The sequence below is a fragment of the Clarias gariepinus genome, chromosome 5 (assembly GCF_024256425.1).
Source record: "Clarias gariepinus isolate MV-2021 ecotype Netherlands chromosome 5, CGAR_prim_01v2, whole genome shotgun sequence".
Lineage (NCBI taxonomy): Eukaryota > Metazoa > Chordata > Actinopteri > Siluriformes > Clariidae > Clarias > Clarias gariepinus.
In genome coordinates this window covers 31,422,305-31,446,525 of record NC_071104.1, presented here as the reverse complement: position 1 = coordinate 31,446,525, position 24,221 = coordinate 31,422,305, and the positions used below count along the sequence as shown (strand labels likewise).

The window sequence follows — 24,221 nt, the reverse complement described above, 5'->3', positions numbered from 1 at the left end:
TTATGATGCACAGAAGGACAGATTAGTGTTTGAAAGTTGAAGCATTCCCTGACTAGGTGTTTGACTCACTGTTTATGTGTTACTGTTGTTTTTCAGAATGACACCCTTCTATCAGAGAGTAGCCATTATACCTTTGTGTATGATGATAATGAGTGCTCTCTGGTTGTGGTCAATACCCAGCCAGAAGATTCTGGGGTTTACACTTGCACTGCCAAGAACATCGCTGGATCTGTTTTCTGCAAGGCTGAGCTCACTGTCCATGCCAGTATGAATTTTAAAATTCACTTTTCTGATTTCAGTGCTAGAGTCTAAAGTGGTACTGTTACATCTTTGCCCATGGTTGAGAGGTTGTCTCTTTTCAAACAAACTGAATAGTGCACACCTGAAAACACATAGCTGATCCATATGACGATAGATCAGAGGTCATAACAAGGAGTAATAATAAAATAATATATATATTTTCTAAAGTACTAGTAAAGTTAGCATTATACTTTATAATTTATCTACTTAAATAAAAGTAGCTCATTAAAAATTACTCAGAGTAACAGTTTTTTTTTTTTTTAAACAGCAGGGGTGGGATGGGGTATTCTATAGTTCAAAAAGACAAGGGAATATAAATCTCAAACTAGATGCTTTTAATTGAAGATTTATTTTACCTTTGCATAATAAAGCTGGTAAGCTGCTTAAATATGGCCAGGGGTTTGCTTCATTTCATTCAATTTGATGGCATTTCGCTTTCAGCTGGGTCTGCATCACTGGCACCTGTTTTGTCCGTCTCATCGTTTAGCCTGTTTGTTCTTCCCGCCCATCAATCAATCAGTGCAGTGGATTTCCAGTGTGCAATATTTTCCTTCCCTGTTTTTACTCAGTAACAAGTAAGATTTAAAATGCAGCGAAGTGGAATACTTTAAACAACATACTTAAGTTAAAGTAAAATTACAGATTTTAAAAACTACTAGTCGAAGTACTCAAAAGACTACTCAATTACAGTAACGTGAGTAAATGTAATTCGGTACTTTACACCTCTGCGATTGATAATATCATTCCATAATTGGAATGCCTTTAAAAAAAAAATAACATTACATTTACAAATACGAGTCAAAACACTACCAGTCGAAAGTTGGAAATCCCTTTTTGTATCTTCGTACTAAATCTTTTTAACAATCTGTTTTTAGATTTAATATTTTGCCAATAGATTAAAGCTATTTTATATAGAGTTTAATGTATTGATGTAGTGGTTATGTCTATTTCTATGGAAGCTTTTCTGTATCAGATTACAATCATGAATTATTACATCTAATTAATCTTCCTGATCATGTTTAATTAAGTCTTAAATTAGTTTAAAATCTAAACCCAGATTGATAATATAAAAAATAAAAATATATATATTTGCTATTTATTTTTCTCTGTGTATATATTGTACATGTCAATTTTTTTAAATGCGTACCTAGATTTATGTCTGCATATGTTTGTAGCTAAACAGGAAAAGGATGATCCAATGGAGGATGAGGAGTCTATCCTGAGGAGGATGAGACGTCTGACTGATTACTATGACGTGCACAAAGAGATCGGGAGGTGAGTCATCCACCTGCAGCTACGCTTGGACACGCACCATTTCTCCATAATGATTATAGACGCCAGACCTCAGCCAGGGAGAATCAACTCCGTCAGCTCTTACTGACATTCTAAATCCTTCTGAATCATCAGGCGTGATTTAACATTCAAGAAAGCTTTGGCATCAAAAGGCTGAGAATGTTTGGGTGCGTGGTCTTATTTAATTTCCGTGTGAAGAAAGTGAAGAAAGGAAATTTATGCTGATCTTTGGCATGACTTTTCTTTCCGAGGATTAGGATGTTTGATATTGACAAAACCGTACTGAAGTGTAGAAATGTTTCTTATCTTTTAGCAACCTCTGAACAGAAATGCATAAAAGAAGAGATGTTCAATTTTATTACTTTAGAATATGTGGTCTTCTGATTTGGTAGCAAAGTAGGTCAGAAAACAGGTCTTAAACAAGCATAACATTTGTTTTTAAAGAAGTGAGTGCCAAAATGAGATAATAGCAGTTGGTCATATTTCTGCTCAGCACTCTGTCCTTCGTCAAAGCCTTTGTGTTTATAATGATAATTCCTTTGACTGGCTTCGGGAAGTGCATTCAGAAACATGTATACACACTCGCATATATACTGTACAAACACAAGATACAAGACACCTGCTATTGCTGCTACACCATAAAACATTAAAGCAGACTCAATCACTCACTCACTCATCGTCTATACCATGTAACGGGGGTCCTGGAGCCTATCCCAGGGGACTTGCACAAGGCACAAGGCGGGCTAACCCTAACCCTAACCCTAATCCATCGCAGGGCACACATGCACACACACACAGGCTATGGGCAATTTGGGAACACCAATTAGCCTAATTTGGATGTCTTTGTACTGTGAGAGGAAACCGGAATACCTGTCTTACTTTTCTATGAAATCTTTCTTATAAACTACAATCATAAACCTTTAGCTAGGCCACTGGGCATGTGAAAACTCCAGTGTGCTTCCCTGTCCAGTCTTTTGAAAAGGAACCTGACACAATAGCAAACTTAGCGTATACTAGCTAGCATTGATACAGACTAAGTAAAACAACACAGACATACTGTATGGTCATAAGGCACATTACATTTGTAGCTTTGACAAAAATAGATATTTAAGCCTAACTAGCATCTTTATTTTTACAATAACCACAAGGTTAATGTAGCATGTTGTGCTAGCAGGGGACATTAGTCCAGACGTTGTTCAACACATTTTTGCACAGTGAAATTCTTTTTTCTTCGCATATCCCAGCTTCTTGTTAGTGGGCTTGAGTCAGGGTATGTGTATATTGTATACTGTATATACATACTGTGTATACACATAAACATCATTTCACAGTCAGCTACATGCAGGATATGGGTTAAGAATACACCCATGCTTCCTTTTGCAGTATCATATTTAGGTTTGTAAACTGTTAGAAGCTTCGGAAATTATTCCCGAAAAATCCCATCCTGACCTAATCTAGATCTCTCTTTAGTAATTTTTTGTCAGACTCTATCCACTATTCTTCTTTGTCTTTTGGCTGTTCCCTTTCAGGGGTCGCCACAGCGAATCATCTGCCTCCATCTAACCCTATCCTCTGCATCCTCTTCTCTCACACCAACTAACTTCATGTCCTCTCTCACTGCATCCATAAATCTCCTCTTTGGTCTTCCTCTAGACCTCCTGACTGGCAGTTCCAACCCCAGCATCCTTCTACCGATATATTCACCATCTTTTCTCTGAACATGTCCAAACCACCTCAATCTGGCCTTTCTGACTTTATCTCCAAAACATCTAACATGGGTTGTCCCTTTGATGAACTCATTCTTGATCCTATCCATCCTTGTCACTCCCAAAGAAAACCTCAACATCTTCAGCTCTGCTACCTCCAACTCCAAAGCTTAAACTAAATTATTTTAATATGATGGGAAATAAACTGAGAATAAGTGCTGATGTCAGCTGCAGTGTATTTCATTGAAATGTTCATATTAAATGGACACAATGAAACGAGTGTAGAGCACAAGTTATGTGAAGTTCAAGCTTGGCGAAGTGGTGAGCACTGATTTGCAAAAGTCAATACCAGCCTACGTCTGTGACAGAAGCAATTTACATATTCATCCTGCTGTCTGGCAACATTAAGATGGTCACTTTATAGATTGTTAGTTTAAAAAAAGTCATCATCTTTTCCCTTCCTTTGCCTGGATGAATTTTCTCTTCTGCTGTGCATTTCCCCAAAGGGACCTTCTCCGCTCTAAGACATCACAGACCATTTGCAGGTTAAAATTGAATGATTTTTACTTCAGTCCTTCCACAGCACCTCTTTATCATCCCTGACATTTCCTTTCACCTGCTCGAAACTCACAACACACTTTCTACCTCTAGTAAGTGAAAGCCACAGGCAACATTCCACCTGCTGCTGAGATTCTGGTTTCGCTTCCCACCATTTCATAGGCCAGCGAATATCCTACAAAGTTTTTCTCAAAACTCTTAAACTTGACTTTATTTTATTTCATTGAAATCGTGCCTTTTTTTCAGAGGAGCCTTCTCGTATGTGAAGCGTGTGACACACAAGGCAGGAAAAAGGGAGTATGCAGCCAAGTTCATCTCAGCTCGAGCCAAGAGAAAAGCTTCAGCCCTAAGGGAGATGAACATCTTGTCTCACCTTGATCACGAAAGGATCATCTACTTCCATGATGCCTTTGAGAAGAAGAATGCTGTCATCATCGTTACTGAGTTGTATCCTTTGGGTTATTTTGTACAGAGAGAATTTTTTCTAGTGTGCATACTTGTTTCAAATCTCTGCTACAAACCTGTAAGAACTGTGAATGTATTCTGTTTTAAAGGATCATGCTTCATCATACAGTGGGGAAAATAATTATTTGTTTACCCACTTACAAAGAGATGAAGGGTCTATAATTTTTATTATACGGTTATTGTAAAAGATAGAGACAGAAAAGCAATCATATATCCTAAAAATCCATCCTTATGCCTGGAAATTATGTATATACTGTATATAAGGATGCCAGGAAGATGTTACATAAATTACTTTTATGTAACATGAGCTTAGGTAGTAATTCTGGCTGTAAGACTTTACTTACTGTAGTAGTATACAAACATTTTGCAATGCCTCATTCATTAATCAATAAAAGATTTGTTTGGATTCATTGTAATAAAACACTTTAGCATGTAATGTAATTGATAAATTATAACTTTACTTTGTTAATCTGATTGATTTTAAAGACATTGAAATGTTATATAATGTTGTAAGAACTGATTATAAGACATTGTAGCAAGGTGAGATATAAGCCTAAAATATATGAGATGGGGGGGAAAAAAAGCTAAATATTTTACAACGAAGCTTTTTATGGGTTACAACTTGTCTTAATGAATCTGGCCTGGCACCAGACTGCAGCGGCTGTGTGCAATGTACAGTAAATCTGGTTAGCTATTTGTTGCTTGGCTAGCAAACACAAACACATGAACACTAACCTTAACCGTTACCTGAAGATGTCATGAGGAGCTTCTGGATAGGGTAACAAAAAAATCAACAGTGATGGAGGCAGAGGTGAGTGACACCTTTCTGTCCCACTGAGTACTCCCAAATAAATGACGAATTGTGACACACAGGCTGACTGCACGTGGTCTTTTTTAACTTCTGTTAAATGATACATAAAGTGCACCATGTGTGTATTTGGTGATTTTTTTTTTTTTCACACAGATTCGCTCCAGCATAAGACAAGTGTTGGATGGACTAAACTATCTTCATCAAAATGACATTCTGCATTTGGACATTAAGGTGAGTCTGTTGTTTTATATACTATTTAACAATCCTTCACACCATTGCTGATGGCTCCAAACGTTGTTGGTTTAGTGTTTAGCTATCTTTTGATTTCATAAACCATGTATTACATCTGTCTAAGCTTTTCTTCGGTTGTTATGGCAGGTATATAACTTTTTTTTACAGCATAGCGTATTTATAGACACAATTTTATTACAGCTGGGATATAAATTATTTTGTACCACACTACCACAGAGATACATTCTTGGTTCCTGATTTTTTTTCCTGTTTTATTTGTGCAATTCATTTCCTACCATGGGTTAACCTGTTACACTTATTTTTATAGTTAGATTTATATTATTATTAAATAGGCCTATATAATCTCATATTTCCTTATGTGTTAAATGATTTTGTTTTTGCAAGTTAGAATTAAACATGCAACACATTTATTCTACTACTTCTTCTTCTTCTTCTTTTTAACCCTGGCCTCTTGTATTTTGACTCATAGCCTGACAACATCCTCATGGCTGACCCTTCCAGTGATCAGATCCGCATTTGTGATTTTGGAAATGCAGTAAAGTTTACACCTGGTGAAGCACAATATTGCAAATATGGTACTCCAGAATTCATTGCCCCAGAGATTGTTAACCAGACACCAGTCTCCAAGGCAACTGACATCTGGTAAAACATCTGGAGCCTACATCTTAAAATAAAGTGTACAGACATGAACGCCATGAATATTCTAACAATTTTTTTTCCCTCAGGCCGGTTGGTGTCTTAACCTATCTGTGGTAGGTTCAATTCTATTCAACTTAATGTGTATACTGCTTTTAACAATAGAAATTGTCGCAAAGCAGCTTTACAAAAAGAAAAATTCTGAAGATACTGTATAGTATTCTACATATAAATTAGGATATACGTTGAATTTTGTGAAACAAGAATGTGATTTATTTTTAAGAATAATTGTAATGTATCTTGTTGGTATGTAATATTTTAATAAAGTTTCCTCTTTATTATAGTCTAACTGGCGTGTCCCCATTTGCTGGAGAAAATGACCGAACCTCCGTCCTTAACATCAGGAATTACAACGTGGCTTTCGAGGAGAGCATGTTTGCTGATCTCTGCCATGAAGCAAAAGGATTTGTCATCAAGTTACTTGTGGCTAACAGACTGTAAGTGAAAGCGCTGTTCAATCTATGTGAACACGTCATTGGTAAACTGTCTCCAAATTACTCACTGAACATTTAGCATTTTAATGTCATCATGTTCCTTTTTTTCTCCACAGGAGGCCAGATGCTTGTGAATGTCTTCGTCATCCTTGGTTCAAGGTAGGAGGGAGATGAATACCAGCAAGAAAAATTTTAAAAGAGTGAATATTGAATATTGCCTCAACTTATAGCTTGCACTTTCAATATTTTAAGTTCCCCAGAATTTATTTTATTTTGTTTTAGATATGTCAAACATGAAAGCACAAAACACATAGAGGAAATACTATATATTCTATAAAAATATTACTAAAGTATACTACTCTATACCATAAATCTCAATTTAAATACAGTATTTGGGGCAAAAGTCTTGAGTCATAGACATTGTTGTATTTTAATGCAGTATTGAGGAATAGTTCTCAAGGCTCCTTGAAGAGCTTTTTCAGGGCTTGTTTTTGGCAAGGCTTTATCCCTCAGCTTCAATCCAGTCCCTGTACCTGACCAATTTCAGAGGAATATTTTAGTTTCTTAAGCCACACAGTGACCTGTGAATCATCCAAGCATAAAAAAAAATCCCACTTAAGGCATGAGCCAGTGAGAAACAGGTGCAGATGATGACGGACAAGAGGAAAAATGAAGTTCTTGCAGAGGTTGTTACATAAAATGCTAATTTAAAAATTTTATTTTTAGGCACTTTACAGCCCCTCACATATTCCCATTTCTTTTATTTATTCTACATAATTACATTTCATTTTATATAAAGAAATGAGGGTTGTCACAATATTTTTCTGTAAACTCTGTATATTTAAATCTTTATTATCATTAATTATTATTATTATTTTATTAGTACATGGTAAATTCATTTTAAGTTAGCAAACATTTTAACGAGTATTTATTCTTTTTTTTCAGATACTGAATAAAGGAAAAAGCATAAGCACAGACTCCCTCAAAAAATTCTTGTTGAGAAGAAAATGGCAGGTTAGAAAAAAAAAACACATTCTTTATTTACATCTGTCTATATTTTATTGATACATATTTATAGTAACACATATTAAACCATTTACAGAAGTCTCTTATTAGCTACAAGTCCAAAATGGTCATGAGGTCAATACCTGCATTGCTGGATGACTCTTCAAGCCATATTTCCATAGCTGTTCCACGGCATTTAAAGGAAGGTTCACCACCACCATCCTCTTCATCAGACTCTGATGAAGACATAGATGAGCTGCCATTTATACCCATGCCACTGAATATGGAGTTCTCCGGCTCCAGAATGTCACTGAATGAGATTGTTGGGGATGATGAGATAATAACCAAGACGAATAGCAATCTTGATAGGTCTGGACCAGTTGCTCAAAAGCCAGAGCCCATGGAGTGTGAGCAATTAGATGAAGCTGGTGATACTGATGTGCGAGGTAGAGCAAGGAAGAGGGCAACACTTGATGATGAAAAAGGTTCCTCTGGCGAAGAACAAGGGGAATTGTCTGAGAGGGCAGAGCAACCCAAAAGACCCCTTAGACGAGGGTCTAGCATGGAATCTGACACTTCTGAGGGAGTTCGTCGCAGAGGTGAACTGCGTAGAGGAAGCTCTGCAGATAGTGCACTACAACTCCATATCAAGCCAGAAGAGGGTACTGAGGAGAGTCCCACAGAAGGTAGAAGAATCCTTAAAAAGTCTGTTTCTATGGAACTGCCACGAAGAAGCCCAAGCCCAGGAGCGGCAAAGCTGAGTCAAGAGGATTATGCTCTGAAACTGGAGTTGATGAGACAAAGGCTTCTCAGAGGAGGCTCTGTGGACAACAAGATGAGTGGCCTTCGTGGCCCCCTGCTGGAGACATTGGGCATGGGCAATGAAAAATGCTTTTTACGAGGGCCTCATCTAGGTAACCCTCCGTTAGTTCGAGCAGCATCCAGTGACTCTCCTCGAGATGACATTCCAAAGACCAAAGTGCTCAGAAAGAGTTCTTCCTTCAGCCAGGGTGATGCTGAGCCTATGCCCTTACATCGGAGGATCGGTGCACCCCTAGAGATTCCTTTAGCCCAGGTTGAAGAACGGCGTCTGCAGGAAGCTGTGTCCATGTCTGTTCTTGCGGAGCCAGCAAAGCCAGATTCACGCCCCATTACTCCAAAAGCAGTCACTCCTGAACCAAGAAAACATGAGACAAATCTAATGGAAGAAGACAAGGAACCATCACCTGTCAGGGAAGTTAAGCATGACGAAATTCCTATTAAGCAAACAAACATTGCTACTGTAGTCAAAGGTGATGATCAGACATGCAGTGATCGTGCAGATCAAAAGAATGATTTCAGGATGTTAGAGGAATCTGTTCTAGAACTTAAGAAAGTGCCGCAAAGTAGGTCAACACCTGTTATGGTGCCAAGAGTTTTAGTAGAGAAGATTGAAGAAGAAGAGGAAGGAGAGGAAAAGGAACTAATAGAATCTGTAAAAGAAGGGGAACCTTCTGTTACTAAGATGGAAGTTGAAGAAATTAAGGAAGAAATAACACCAATTACACCCTCAGAGATCATAACACCCACTAGTACAATTGAGGATTCTCCAGCTGTGGCCCCTCAGAGTGTTGTATCACAATATGTGACACCCAGTCCCCCAGTACTAACTGTACTTCCAGATGGCAGGACTTCTGCATATGCAAGTATTATGCAGGCCATCATAGTCCCATCACTTCAACCACCCAGCCAACCCACAATCATCCCTACATCTACAACACCAACTTCTCCAACAGGACCTGTTCCTACAACCATGTCCAAGCATGTTGCAGAGCCAATTGTTGTGTCAACAACACCATCATCCAAGTCAGACACTCAGCAAACCACTGAACATCCTGCAGTTTTCTCCCGAGTTGCATCAGTAGAACAACCAACAAAGGAACCAAGTCCACCCAAGACTCCCACACTTGCTTCCTCAAAGAGGGAGTCCTCTCCTGGAGGTCAAATTCAGGATCTTACCTCTGAAGAGGTCTTTGAATCTCGGTTCAAGAAACGCGAGTCATCCCTCACTCGTGGGTTGAAACTTCTTTCATGGCAAAAGACAGAAGAAAAACCTACCACAGTTGCTCCTGAGGTTACTGAAGAGATGTATCGTCCAGGACCAGCTGGTGCGCCATTAGAATTTGTACACAGAAAACTGGAAGAGAAATCCAAATCTGTTCAGGATCTGCGTGAAGCAGAAAAAGATCCAGGTTTTATGAGAAGACTGTCCATGCGCCTAAAGAGGTCTCCTTCAACTGAGAGGAATGAGGAAAAGCCAAAAGAAGAAGATACCAATGCCCCAAGGCGTCGTTTATCATGGGCTTTGGGTAGGAGAGGGTCACAGGACAAAAAGGAAGTGGAGATGATGAGACTGGATGGAGGACCAGAGGAACCTCCAGAGCCAGAGTCCAAAAAGCCAAGTGAGTCTCCTGTGCTAGCCATGCGCAGAAAGATCAGCAACACAGTGGCTGGCATATCCATGAAGATCAGGAGTCATTCTGAGGAAAGGAAAGATGAAAAAGAGAAGACAGAAACCAAAAAGACTCCTTTGTTGTCTATATTGCGCCGTTCTACCTCAGAGGGAGGCAGTCTGAAGAGGATGGGTATCCCACAGAATCAGCTAGCTTCCCAGTCTGGTAATGGGGCCTCCTCTGAGTCTTTGGATTCCATGTCCAGCATACAGTCAGAGTCAGCTGCCAAAAGTATGTTACACAATTTATTCAAGACATACTGTAAGATTTATTGTTAAGTTGATTGTGAACTAGCTTTGATTGACATTATGACATGTCTTTTTGCTTAATAATCATACATCATAAATCAATAAAGATTAATTTTAAAGAAAGTGACATGCCATGATTACTTCCAAGAAAAGCTCGGTATTATACAAGCGGTGTATGGATGCTAATGTGAGATTGAGTGCAAGAGTTATGTTAATTTCCTACAAGGTGCAGAGACTGAGAGGAGGTCACGATGGGATCGATGGGGCCTAACCAGAGGAAGAAGAGATAAGACCATATCCCAGCCAGACATACCCACTGCTATAGCCAGAGAGAACGGCTCGCTCCGCTCTCGCCAGTATTCCCGGACAGCCTCAGGTTTGTCTTTTTGTTCATTGGATGATCACTCAAATATAGTCGTGCAATATTTCCTCTTAATATTGCATAAGTACCAGAAAGCTCATCTTTAATGCCTTGTCCAGATTTGTTGATCACTTTTTTATTCTTATTTTTTAAAGGTTCGGATCATAGTTATTATTTTACTCTAATCGTTATGAAATATGTATGCAAAAATCTTTTTAAATTATCAAGGGAATACTGATTATTTATGCACCATTTACAACTTCCCATAGACTTCCCTCCAGTATTCCATATCAAACTGAGGGACCATGTTTTGCTCGAAGGAGATCCAGTTACTCTCAGCTGCTTGCCTGCTGGTAGTCCTCACCCACGTATCACATGGATGAAAGGTAGGAAGGCAAACAAATGTTGCATATTAGCATTTGATGATGAATTTGCTCATAAAAATCTCTCCGGAACAAAATGTTTATTGAACTAATAAGGAGTAATCATCACAGTTTTAGTCTAATTTTACAAAGTATTCACAAACTGAGGAAATTACATTTTTCTGGTTTAAAATTGTTTGCTCTGAAATTGCTGGTATTATATAGAGACTGTAACTTGACATACAGTATATCATGTCATATACTGGCTGTCATATTATCATCAGCTTCATGAAAAAATAGTATACAGGTATGAACCGTTACACAGTATTATCATTACAACTATACATTATATGATCATAACTATACAGTATAATATTATAACCTAGAATTTTTTTTCTTACATTTTGTACAACATTTTCATTTATTTACTTTATATCCATTATGTCATTTCATTACATTATGCATTATCTATTTTAATTGATGTTTATGTGATCTGTTTAGATAGTCTGGGAATTGTGTCTGCAATGAAACTAAACAGGGAAAATTCAGATATAATTTTCTCTATACTGAATTACTTATCAGATTCAATAGCTTTACTGCTCTTTAAGATAAAGATTTAAAGATGCTTATAGTGGCGACAAAAAAAAAAAAAAGAAAAACATTTGCTAGTTTCAAAACATTACATTAAGTCACTTTCAATTGTTACTATATTGTTAATGCTTATTTAGGTCTGCCAAACCATCCTGGTATACCAAATAGCTCCTCAGGATTACAGTAACACACTGTGGCACTTGAACTAAATTATTACACTTTTTTATTTTTACCAGCCAAATCTGTAACACTGAATCCAGCTCTTTAAGAGTTGTTGCTTTATTATGTTGCTAGGCTAAATCATGGGGCCTATAAATAGATTTTGGGATGACACTGTCACAAGCATTTGAGATATTTATAGACCACTGTCTAAGGCTGAAGTCATATTTTACTCCATTAGCCATAAAATCCAATAATATAACAATGGGGTAATTTAGGATGTATTTTGAAATGAGTAAAGTCAATGTGATTTTGAAGAGGAATGAAGAAAAAAACATTACATAAATTTACTGTGAGTTTGTGGATTCTTTTGTGCCTGGTCAGATAAAAAGCAACTGGAGATTGACCCAAGAATGAATGTGATCTCCTGCCCCGATGGAAGACAGCTGCTGATGATTATGAAGACCACTAAGAAAGACGCAGGCCTTTATGAATGTGTGGCCACAAATTCATTAGCCTCTGTTACTAGTTCCTGTAAACTCTCTCTCGCCCGTGAGTACATGCAAAGACAAACATACTGCATGTGCATACAATATATACAGTACATGGTGGAACAACCAAGGAAGCTAGCCTGAGGTCAGGTTTAATGGGGGCTTTGGAGTGTTGAGTATTTTGCTATGGGTCTACTGTATGTATCACTTGCAACTCATCAGATAAGTTCATATTTTTCCTATTTAGTAAAATGCTTCCACCGACATTTTCTCATATTTTAATAACACCCTCTCTGATTATTACTTTTTATCATGCAAGTTTGTTGCATAAATTCACACACAAAAAAGCGTAAATTCACACACAAAAAAGCGTAAAAAACAGGTTAACTCAATTTACTGTATAGTTCTTAAAGCAGTTATTAAATATTACATTAGAATAAGTTATGGTTTGGGTATCTATTACAGTGGATTATATGTCATAGATTGTGTGTATGTGTGTGCGAGTGTGGGTGTGTTTCCTTTGGCTCCATTTTTAAACAATCTGTCCCAGGCCTGGGCACTTTGCACAATGGACCTGTACATACCCATATATGTAGAGAATGTGGAAGGAGTGTGTACGTATGTTTACACACACAGCTTGGGGTTGGTATTTGGACTCAGTACAGTCACAGCAGCTGTCTTACTGCCTGTGTCATAATAGACCCCCATGCCTCTAATTCCAATTTTTAATTAGATAAAGAGGATAATATGGTTCTTATCAATGCACAAAGCAATTTGCTCACAGGTCAAAGGGCCATATGATTTTCTATGCAAAGTTTGCCTTAAAACCAATTAACTGGCCAAAGTCATTTACAAGTAGGAATATTGTATTAACAGTGTTTTGTTCCTACTCGACACATTTCTGTTAATGTAGGAACATTAGATACTGGTAACCCTTTAAAAGTATGTTATATAAGAGTACAATAATGATTAGTCTTACATTAAACATGAAGGAAATGCATTTTTACAACTTTAAAATCATTGAAAAAATTCAGTATTAATTACATTGTTAATGCTTCTTTAGGACTACCAAACCAGCCCGGTACACCTGAAGTTCCTCAAAAGTATCACAACACAGCATTGGTGGTGTGGCGTCCATCAGACACCATGGCCCCTTGTACTTATTGCCTGGAGCGGAGGACAGAAGGTAAGCAACACTTGCATGGATTGTTTATTGAGCAATTGATGTAATATTATTGGTCAATCATCATGTACCTTAATACATCATCTCAAAATATACCTGAATCTTTTACACATCTACAGGAAATTCAATGAGGAGTATGTATTTTTTGGAGTAATGTACATTTTTGAGCTAACAGGTAATCTCTGTAAAATTGCAAGTAGATCTTTACTGCCCCCTTCAGTACAGAATGGGTATTGCAGCGGATTCCTTCCTTTTTCCTCAGGTTTAGGGATTATCTCTATAAACTCAATTTTTTTTAAAGAGTAAAACTGCTTTCAACTTTTTCAAGACCATCAAATACCTTACCTATTATATCTATTTTGGCTTTAATATTATTAATTTCTATTTTAGGTTATGGTTTGCATTAAAAAAAAGGTTATAATATTTGATCAGCCTATTATTTTCCCTAGGTGAAAGTAACTGGCTGATTGTAGCCACTGGTGTGGCTGACTGCTACTACAATGTCACAGACCTTCCATTTGGCGCCACCTACAGGTTCAGAGTGGCTTGTGTTAATAAAGCTGGCCAGGGACCTTACAGTAATCTGTCTGAAAAAGTCACCTTAGATGCAGCAGGTAAACTTCATTCAGCTTTACTATGTTTTTTATTTGTTAATGTATATTTTTGTTCATTTATTTAGTTAAAAATTTGTATTGAAAATGATGACTTTAAAACAGTCTTCCAGAATTGAAGCACTAAATGATAAGGATCAAACATGATATATATTGTTTTATATTGAGCATAAAAAAGTTAATAAAATAGTAAGTGCTTGCTTTTTTTTAGAGTTAAAAGCTGTTTTCAAACAGTTTATCGATGCTAACATTTTTTTTAGAATCTTTGCTCTAACCTAACCCAAATGAGGAAACTCCACTATTCAATTCTCCAATATCGTTGTTTTCATTCGTTGTTGTGTTTTCCCCTGATAGCACCTCAAAAATCTACTGGAACAGTCATCGTCAAGACTCTTCCATCAACATCAGGTCCTGCTGTGGTAACCTCCACCATGACTGTACCTCCTATAAAGTTGACTGGTAGTAAATCTGCCCAAACTGCTTCTAAAACTCCAGCTGAGCCTCCTGCTCCACCTTCTCTCAAACCTGCTCCACCTTCTGCCAGACCTGCTCCACCCTCTGCTAGACCTGCTCCACCTTCTTCCAGACCTGCTCCACCTTCTCCCAGACCTGCCCCACCTTCTTCAAGACCTGACCCATCTTCTGCCAAACCTGCTCAGACAACCCCCACTCCTGCTACAACATCTGTGTCAGCCTCCCCCCATTCTAATGAACCTAAGGTACCTCAGGTCCAGCCTCCCACCCCCAGCAAATCTGCTCCCAGCACATCTGCTCCCAGCACATCCACCCTGGCCAAAGCCAAGACGACCCTCAATATCACAGTGTCCAAACCTACTACTTCTCCATCTGCTCCCGTCATCCCTATGCCATCCAAACCCTCAGCTCCCATTGTTCTCCCTAAACCACGGACTCCTATCAATGTGGTTCCACCTATGGCACAGACTCCTCCAGTATCCCCACCCCCATTAGTTTCTCCTCCACCCAGCGTTGGTAAACCCATTTCCTCAGTACCCATGTACGTCCCTGCAACCACAACAGCACCTGTGACTCCAGTTACCGCCAATACTCCCTCTCCGGCCCTGTCTCCACCTATGGTGTTGGTTACTAGCCTCACTCCTGTCGCTGAGGGAAGTGGTGCTCCAGGCAGGGTCACTCCTAGTGGGAGGGTCACTCCATCAGGACGTGTTACTCCCACAGGGCGGAAAACTCCACTAAACAAACCAGGAGAGTCTGCCTTACGGCAGGGTGTGCCCCAGAAACCCTATACCTTCATGGAGGAGAAGGCCAGGTAATGTATACTATATAAATACAAATTACATTTTAAGGTTTTTGTTGATTTTTTTTTTTTTCAGGAATAAAGGGACAAATTAAAAATTGTTTCTTAATTTCTTTTTCTTTAGAGGCCGCTTTGGTGTTATCCGAGAGTGCAGAGAAAATGCCACAGGCAACCTCTTTATGGCAAAAATTGTTCCATATGAGCCTGAAAGCAAAAATAATGTTCTGCAGGAGTATGAAATCCTCAAGGCCTTGCATCATGACAAGATTATGACCCTCCATGAGGCCTATGTAACACCACGCTACCTCGTGCTCATCTCTGAGTGTTGCACAGGCAAAGAGCTCCTCCATAGCCTAATTGATAGGTCAGAAACCATCTATCTTTCAGAATTACACTGCCTTTTTTATTTATTATATTTGCCTTCATGATGCCTATATATTACACAAAACAAGTGCCTGTTGTGTCTTCATTTGATTCAGTGGTGTTCTTGATCATAAAAGATATAATTTTGTCCTCGATTTACAGGTAGTTCATAAAATTAAGCCTTTGTTTTTCTTCTTGCCATTAGCTCTTGTTGAATCCTGTCTTCTTGTAATGTTAAGATGTATTTTAGTCAGGAGCTACTATTTAGACATAGACATGCAGTTGCATTAAAGCAATAAACTGTGATGAAACAGTTATCAATAATCATATATTCCAGAGAGAAGAAAGTACATACACACTTACTGTATATACACAAGGCTCCAGCTTTTAATACCGAATGCACAACCTTTTCAGGTTCCGTTATTCTGAAGACGACGTGGTGTCCTATGTTGTACAAATCCTGCATGGTCTGGACTACCTGCATAACAGGAGAATCCTGCATCTAGACATCAAGCCTGACAACGTTATAGTCACCTACACAAATATGGTCAAGATTATTGACTTCGGCAGTGCTCAAACTTTCAACCCACTCTTTCTGAAGCAGTTCAGCCCTCCTATAGGAACGCTGGATTACATGTGTAAGTAAAGAATAGCGCGGTCACTTCTACCGTAGAAAGGAATTCAACCACAAACCACTCAAAGTTATTCTTTTTTTTTCCCAGGAAGCATGTCTGTTTAATTATGTGTCTATTTTTCTAAGATATGAATCTTCACATCCAACAATGTAACACAATCTAGGAGTGTCTTCTTTCTATTTATGCGCTTGCAATGGATCACACTAACCTTGTGCCCTTAACCATTTCAGCACGGTTTCTTTTGCTCTTTTTTTGGAAGTAATTGAGCACATCTTTGTGCTCTGTAATTTGTGTGTCTTTTGATTCCCTGCTGGTTGTTCAAAGCTCCCGAGATGTTGAAAGGAGACGTTGTGGGTCCTCCAGCTGACATCTGGAGTGTTGGTGTACTGACATACATCATGTGAGTAATGACCGCTGCAAGGCAGCAACGCTTTTTATTTATATTGTAGAAAATAATATATTGTTGTTGTCATTGTGTTAGTTAATGTCGGTACTGTATTTCAATGTACAAATTGTGTTTTGTACAAAATTTTGAGCAAGATGGCTTGATATGGGTAAACATTAGTTTTTCTTTAAAATGCAGAACAAAATAACATGGATTTCTTTTTGGTGTTATGGATCTCATAATGTTCAGGCTTAGTGGACGTTTGCCATTCACGGAGAACACGCCATCAGAGACAGAGGCCAGAATCCAGGCGGCCAAGTTTGACCTCAGCAAGCTATACCAAAATGTATCCCAAAGTGCCTCTCTGTTCCTTAAGAAGATTCTGTGCAGCTACCCTTGGTGTGTACAAAATCGTTTCTTTTCTCCAAAGATTACCTATGTGTCTTTCACCTTAAAAGAAATTGTAACGACTGATTTGCATTTGTGTGCATGTGTGTGTTGTTATATTCCAGGGCACGTCCCTCCATCAAAGACTGCTTCAGCAACTCTTGGTTGCAGGATGCCTATTTGATGCGGCTCCGGCGGCAGACACTCACCTTCACCACCACGCGTCTCAAGGAGTTTGTTAGCCAGCAGCAGCAGATCAGGGCTCAGATGGCTACCAAGCACAAAGTACTCCTGCGCTCCTATTCTGCCCAAACTCCCACCACACCCACCACGCCCACCACACCCACCACTCCTGTCACTCAGTGAGCTCGCCTTGTTTTTCTATGAAGCAATGTTACCCAAGGGAAGAGGATCTCAGAACGAAAGGACAGAGAGGCACGGGCCCGTGATGGACTGAGACCATGTTGAGCCCTGGCTAGATCACATGAATGTGTGTGCATTTGTGTGAACACATAAGGCCCAGCCACAGTAACACTTTTCAGAAAACGAATCAAACACTGTCACCCACTGTCTAATCTGGGATAAGAAACTCAAGCACATACCGTACAGATTAATACTAGCACACACAATAGATTCTAATGCATTAAGCTCTTTCCGCTATGGCCAGCATGCTCAGCACTGTTGTGTTCATTGTCCTGCACCTAGCTCCACCCACAAACAACCGTGCCATACCCATGTGCTACCTTGCTCTGACCTATGTTCCTTTTTTTAGTGTTTGAGTAAGATAAGATAACATGAACGTGTACAACATCATTTGCTAAACATATTGTAAATGTAAAGTTTTGTGGTGTTTCCATATAATAATTCTGGGGCCTTGACAATTGTGGAAATAAATAAAAAAAAAACAATCTGGTATTTCAGAGTTTTCTGCTAGTTTTTATGAGATTGTCAATTTTATTACAGGTAGTTGTTATACTGTATTTATCATTATTAATGTAAAGTAGACACAAAGGACAATTCCAAAGTTTTTCCTAAAGACAGAAAGAAAGACAAAGACATTTCTGTATATTGTACAGTGTTTTAAAAACAATTTGGCTGTTTATCTTGAGAAAGAATTTTATGTAAGAAGTGGCACAAAAATACCTACCATAGGCTTCCACAGGGTATAAATGAATATAGTCATCAATATATTTTGTACGACCATATAATATTGTGAATAAGATATTTATGATTAATATTTAAAAATGTAGGTTTATGCAATACATGTGATAGCTAGTATAGTGGCTGTACAAAAAGAGACAAATGTAATGAGAAAAAATGTCACATTTCTAAGTAACAGAGTGTAACAACTTGAATTCTGAGTGCTGACACTGGAGACTCATTCCAAATAATGTTAATTTGACCTGATATAAATCTTTTCTTTTTGCAGATGGATCTACACCATTTATGTTTGTACAGCAATTGACCAAAAAGTTTCAAAGTTATAAGGATAGAAATGATATTTTATAAGAACAATACACTTCTTTTTGACAACTATTGTCAAACCTGTTCTAATAGACATTAGAACATTAATCAATTTACCTTCTGACCAATCAGAGCTTAACATAAAGTTATGATACAAATCAGGTGCATCTGCAAAAAAAAATGATTTATTATATGTTAATGTTAGCATTTTTGGAATGAGTCTCCAGAGTCAGCTCTTTTTTTGATACATTAATTGTTTCTATACTAGGACATGACATTTTTTCTTAACCACATTGTCTGCATATCCTTGTACAACCCACATGTGAGGACTGTCAGGTAGAATTCTTTTGCCAGTTGTCTTCTTGTTTGAAGACATTAATTATGTGTTTAGTTATCGGGTGCTATTAAAGAGAAATAGTGAAAAGGAAGATGAAATTTACACAACTCAAGGTCTCAGGAAGTTTAGATGGATATAATAGATGGATTTATGTATAACATATAGACGACATCTCCTTGCATTAGTTCTATGTTGAAGTTTCCCTCTCTCGCTCTCTTTCACTTTATATGCCTTGTGGAAATCTATGAAGTCATTTTTGAAAATTTTCAGACTTCCAAAATGATTTTAAAACATTGTAAAAGAACTGTGTGTGTGTTAGTGTTTTTTTTTTTTTTTTTTTGAAAATCACTGGAGTTTTCATTTAAGTACCAGTGGGCACTCAGTCCTTTCTTACTGTAGTGCCACTTGATGATGTTTTACAACTAATACAGCCTTGATTTGGGTCCTAAGCAGACTGTGACGTCAGATAAGTGTTTTTTTTTTTTCCTTTACTTTTTAAGAAGGACAAGTAATGTTAGAACTGTTTGCAAAAAAAATTCCCAGGATTTGGAAGTTACGTATTTATTTATTTATTTTTTAATGTATTGAAAGATGCATTGGATTCAAAGTCTAGAATGTGTTGAACATCACAGATTTTTTAGCTAGTTTTGTGTATTAACTTTTTTTTTAATGCACTTTCTTTTTAATCTGTACACTGGTGGAGTGTAAGCATGTGATCAATTTCTTTCATAGAATAAGTAGAATAAAAATTCACTACCTGTGGCAGCAAGATGAGGTATTGTGGCATTATTCTTTAGTAAGGTTTTATTTTTGTTATTTAAGGGTAATTTTATCAGATTAGTAACAAAGATTTTTAAGCTCGTACACAGTTCATCGGAACTCGACCTATATTAAAAAACAACACTTTTTTTTTTTTTACCTGTTTTACAGGAACATCACTAGCATGGTGTCCACTTGTGAATGGCAGTGTTACTTTTCTAAATATGAAATAATAATAAAAATATATTTTTTAAAGTATGGTCAAGACAGCGACTGAATGATACATTAAAGAAATTTCTTAATGTGAAATAGGACTATTTCTTAATAGTAAATTATGTTGTTTAGTGAAATATTTCTCCTCAACTTCTGTCATATAAAATTCACTTCATATTCACAGGAGTATACTGTTCATTTATTTTGCACAGTAATAATGGGGTTTTATGATGGTTTTCACATGTAGCATGTACAAGTGAATGATGATGCTCATCATCTTAATCATGATATGTAGGTTTTTTAAATAAATGGTTAAAATAAACTATTAGATTATAGTGGATATTGCTAATATTAATAAATGATTAACATGAGTTTGGAAAAGAATAATTTTATGTGCCTAGTCCAAAAAACAATTATGATCATGTTTTAGGTCATTTTAATTATGAGGCTCATACAGAATTCACCCTGACTGTGTATGGTTGAGTGTGAAATCAAAAGTATTTGTAAATACATTTTTTAAAATACAGAACTTATTTAATAACACATCAAAAACACCCTAACCCTAAAAACACCCTAACTATGTATTTTTAAACCTAAAGTCTAGGTTTAAAAGTACATAGTTAAAAAAATGAATACATCATTATGTGCACATCTAACAAACATTCAACTTCCAGAAACGCAGCGGCAATTTTTGTAGAAGATTTATTTCCTTGTCATATGAGTGAGAAATGCAAATGGTATTATAATGCAGTTTTGTTTTTTTGTTTTTTTACAGCAGCAGTAATTTTAGACAGTATCGCATGATGGACAATTACTATCTGTGCTGCCATCTTTTTGGTTTTTGTTTTAACTACCACATTTTTTGTTTAGGGACAAAAATAAATCCAGGATGCTGTTACATGTTGCAGTGAGTAGTTTTGCTGCTTTTGCTATACACAGAACTATGCTGGTTTATTTTCATTTGCATAAAATACAAAGCTCATCTGTAGTCATGGGTCCCTTTTGTATTTCTTGACACATTTATAATTAATGTTTAGTATTTGTTTTTCATTTTTTTCAATATTTTTTTTTCCATTTTCATATTTTGTAGCTGTAATTTCATTAAAATAATGATAATGTGGATTTAAAATCCCCCTGTTCAATAATTCTTTAATATAACACACAGAATTACAGTGAAGTTAAAAGGATATATGGCTACAAACAAAAGCTATTTGGTAGTTTTAGTTGATGTGTGAATGTTGGATTTTTTTTCCCTTTATTTTACTAATAGAAACCCTTTAATGTGAAACCAGACTTGGAATGCATTGCGTTGCACTAAAAACACTGACAGACTTGGACACTTTCTGAATGCTTTACAGGTTGTATGAAATAAGTGTTTATGTGAAAATAAAGCATTTACTGAAATAAAGTCACATATAAAGTTTACTATATTTGTCAATTTTATCAACAAAGTTCATCTTAGGTGTCCCAAGGTGCAATAGTTGAGTTCATAATTAGACTACAGTGGTTATGCTGGCATGGAATTCAAAGCACTAGCTTAAATCCAATCTGCATAAGATTAAGTGCTGTATATCAGCACGACTGTCATGCAGTCAAAGGCACGAGGGTGCATCCTGTCAACAGTGCGACCTTGAGTGTGATATTGCTTTTATACTACAGTTCTACAAAGGCCATTTATTATTAACAGATTATGATTTGTTTGTTTTTATAACTAGTTATTTTGATCCGCACACATATAACCTTTCGCAAACTAGCGAAACTAGCATAAAGTTTGCAACTGATGGTTAGTGACCGATAGTTGAAATTAACCTAACATTAATTGTAAATAACGTAACTTTCTCCTTGTATTTCCACTTATTTGGCTTTATAATATAACTGACTAACTTCCAGGGTTCTAGTGTTGAACCCCAAATAGCGTAAAATGGAAAGCTACTGCACTACAGTATGTATGGTTCAAAGTTCAAATCCACACACTAAGTAGTTGCCTTGGTCATGGGTTAAAGAAGGATTTGACACTCAGCCTTGTTTTAGGAGCTAGTTAGCTTTGTAGCTTGTGTTAGCTGTAAACTGAACAACGTGTGAGATTTAGCGGCAATTCAGAATGATTAACAATCAATTACTAAGCAGAAAAAGTGTTGTTTAGGATGACTGAGGGTTATCAGATGTGTTTTCTTGTTGAAGGTGCTAACAAGACTGGTTTTGAATGTGGCTTTGGGCAGGCAGCTGCTCTACCCTCTTTCCCACTAGCAACCAACAGGTAGTGTAATTAATGATTGTTAGTACACCTGCGATGCAACATGATGCTATAGTTAAACACTCCAGTTGTCATGCTCTCAGCGCTCCGCGCTGATCTAAGACTGCTCTTGTCAGTTGACATTTCCTTTCCCACGCTGTCAAGCTCCTCATCACGCGCCCTTGTTTTCCCACGCTGTCATGTCACTTCCACGCCCCCGCTCCGCCCCGCCTGCACACCGGTTCTCATTCAGCGCTGATTTCTCTGTGCTTATAAGGAAGCGCAGCGCACTGGATCTGAGCCATGTCGCTTCCTCCTCATCGCCCGTACGACTGCCCCATCGACCTTCTCCCTGGCACCTCTCCGCCCAAAGGCCGACTGTACTCCTTGTCTCGCCAAGAGAGAGAATCTATGAACACCTACATCACAGAGGTCCTCGCTGCCGGAATCATCTGCCCATCCTCCTGGGCTGTCTGTCCTCCTGCGGGGGCAGACTTTTTCTTTGTAAAAAAAAAGACGGGTCCCTTCGTCCATGCATACAGGGGCCTCAACGAAATTACCGTCAGGAACCGCTATCCACTTCCACTCATGGCGACCGCCTTCGAACTGCTCCAGGGGGCCGACACGTTTACGAAACTTGACCTACGAAATGCTTACCACCTTGTCCGTATCCGTGAGGGAGATGAGTGAAAGACAGCCTTTAACACCCTTACAGGACATTATGAATATCTGGTGGTCCCCTTCGGCCTCACTAACGCTCCCGCCGTCTTCCAATCTCTCATTAATGATGTTCTCCGCGACTTCCTCAACTCCTTTGTATTTGTTTACCTGGATGACATTTTAATTTTCTCCCAAGGATTGGAGAAACATCGTCACCACGTTCGCCAGGTCCTCCAGAGACTCTTAGAGAACAACCTCTATGTCAAAGCAGAGAAGTGTGAGTTCCACACATCCTCCACCACCTTCCTGGGGTTTGTCATCTCCCCGTCCATGTTGGAGATGGAGCCAGCCAAGGTCCAGGCTGTCACTAGCTGGCCCACACCAACCTCACGGCGAGACCTCCTACGGTTCCTGGGGTTTGCCAACTTCTACCGCTGCTTCATACGAGGTTTCAGCACCATCGCCGCTCCCCTGACCTCGCTAACCTCCACAAAGACCCGGTTCCGCTGGGATAAGGAAGCTGATCAAGCCTTTGCTAGGCTTAAACAAAGATTCACCTCTGCTCCCATCCTCACTATCCCTGACCCATCTCTTCAGTTTGTGGTGGAGGTTAACGCCTCCAATACTGGGGTTGGTGGGATCCTCTCCCAAAGGTCCACTCAAGATAACAAGATGCACCCATGTGCATTCTACTCCCGTCGGCTAACCCCAGCTGAGAGGAACTATGACGTGGGAGACCGAGAACTCTTGGCCATCAAGCTAGCCCTGGAGGAGTGGAGACACTGGCTAGAGGGGACTGAGCTCCCATTTCTAGTGTGGACCGACCATAAAAACCTGGAGTATCTACGCACAGCCAAGAGACTCAATGCACGCCAAGCCAGATGGTCACTATTTTTCTCCAGGTTTAATTTCACCCTGTCCTACCGGCCAGGCTCAAGGAATTCCAAGCCAGATGCCCTCTCACGCCAGTTTTCACCCTCCCAGGAACCCACGTCGGAGGATACTATCCTCCCGTCCCACTGCCTCGTCGCCGCCATGGAACTGGACATAGAGAGCAAGGTTCGGCAGGCCCTGACCCAGGAGCCCGGACCTAGTGATGTCCCACCCAACCGTCTCTTCGTTCCCCCTCGCCTGCGCTCACAAGTTCTGGAGTGGGCCCATGGATCCAAGCTATCGTGTCACCCAGGCGCTGCTCGAACTCTCTACATCGTCCAGCAACGATTCTGGTGGTCCACGTTAAGGAGGGACGTGCCCAGATTCGTGGCAGCCTGTGACATCTGCGCCCGCTGTAAGAAGGGTAACCGTCCGACTGCTGGCCTTCTCAGACCTCTACCGGCTCCCCGACGCCTTTGGTCCCACATTGCGGTGGACTTTGTCACCGGCCTACCCTCTTCCGACGGGCACAACTGTATCATGACCATCGTGGACCGCTTCTCCAAATCGGTGCACCTCGTGCCCCTTCCGAAGTTGCCATCCGCCAAGGAGACCGCA

At 38.8% G+C, this 24,221-nt stretch overlaps 1 protein-coding gene across 1 annotated transcript in view; it reads left to right on the top strand.

Moving 5' to 3' along the window:
• The window catches only part of spegb (striated muscle enriched protein kinase b), a 101,274-nt gene extending 81,640 nt beyond the window's left edge, over positions 1–19,634 (top strand). Inside the window, exons 20-41 of the mRNA XM_053496561.1 lie at positions 97–265; positions 1,476–1,575; positions 4,104–4,304; positions 5,076–5,133; positions 5,287–5,364; positions 5,855–6,027; positions 6,111–6,137; positions 6,366–6,518; positions 6,632–6,674; positions 7,461–7,529; positions 7,618–10,243; positions 10,487–10,636; positions 10,891–11,007; positions 12,118–12,285; positions 13,288–13,410; positions 13,857–14,021; positions 14,373–15,306; positions 15,419–15,658; positions 16,072–16,295; positions 16,617–16,692; positions 16,927–17,076; positions 17,190–19,634. Of these exons, the coding sequence (XP_053352536.1) occupies positions 97–265; positions 1,476–1,575; positions 4,104–4,304; positions 5,076–5,133; positions 5,287–5,364; positions 5,855–6,027; positions 6,111–6,137; positions 6,366–6,518; positions 6,632–6,674; positions 7,461–7,529; positions 7,618–10,243; positions 10,487–10,636; positions 10,891–11,007; positions 12,118–12,285; positions 13,288–13,410; positions 13,857–14,021; positions 14,373–15,306; positions 15,419–15,658; positions 16,072–16,295; positions 16,617–16,692; positions 16,927–17,076; positions 17,190–17,430 (6,285 nt within the window). The 3' untranslated portion in view covers positions 17,431–19,634. The remainder of the gene's footprint in view (positions 1–96; positions 266–1,475; positions 1,576–4,103; positions 4,305–5,075; positions 5,134–5,286; positions 5,365–5,854; positions 6,028–6,110; positions 6,138–6,365; positions 6,519–6,631; positions 6,675–7,460; positions 7,530–7,617; positions 10,244–10,486; positions 10,637–10,890; positions 11,008–12,117; positions 12,286–13,287; positions 13,411–13,856; positions 14,022–14,372; positions 15,307–15,418; positions 15,659–16,071; positions 16,296–16,616; positions 16,693–16,926; positions 17,077–17,189) is intronic.
• Positions 19,635–24,221: the final 4,587 nt, after the last annotated feature.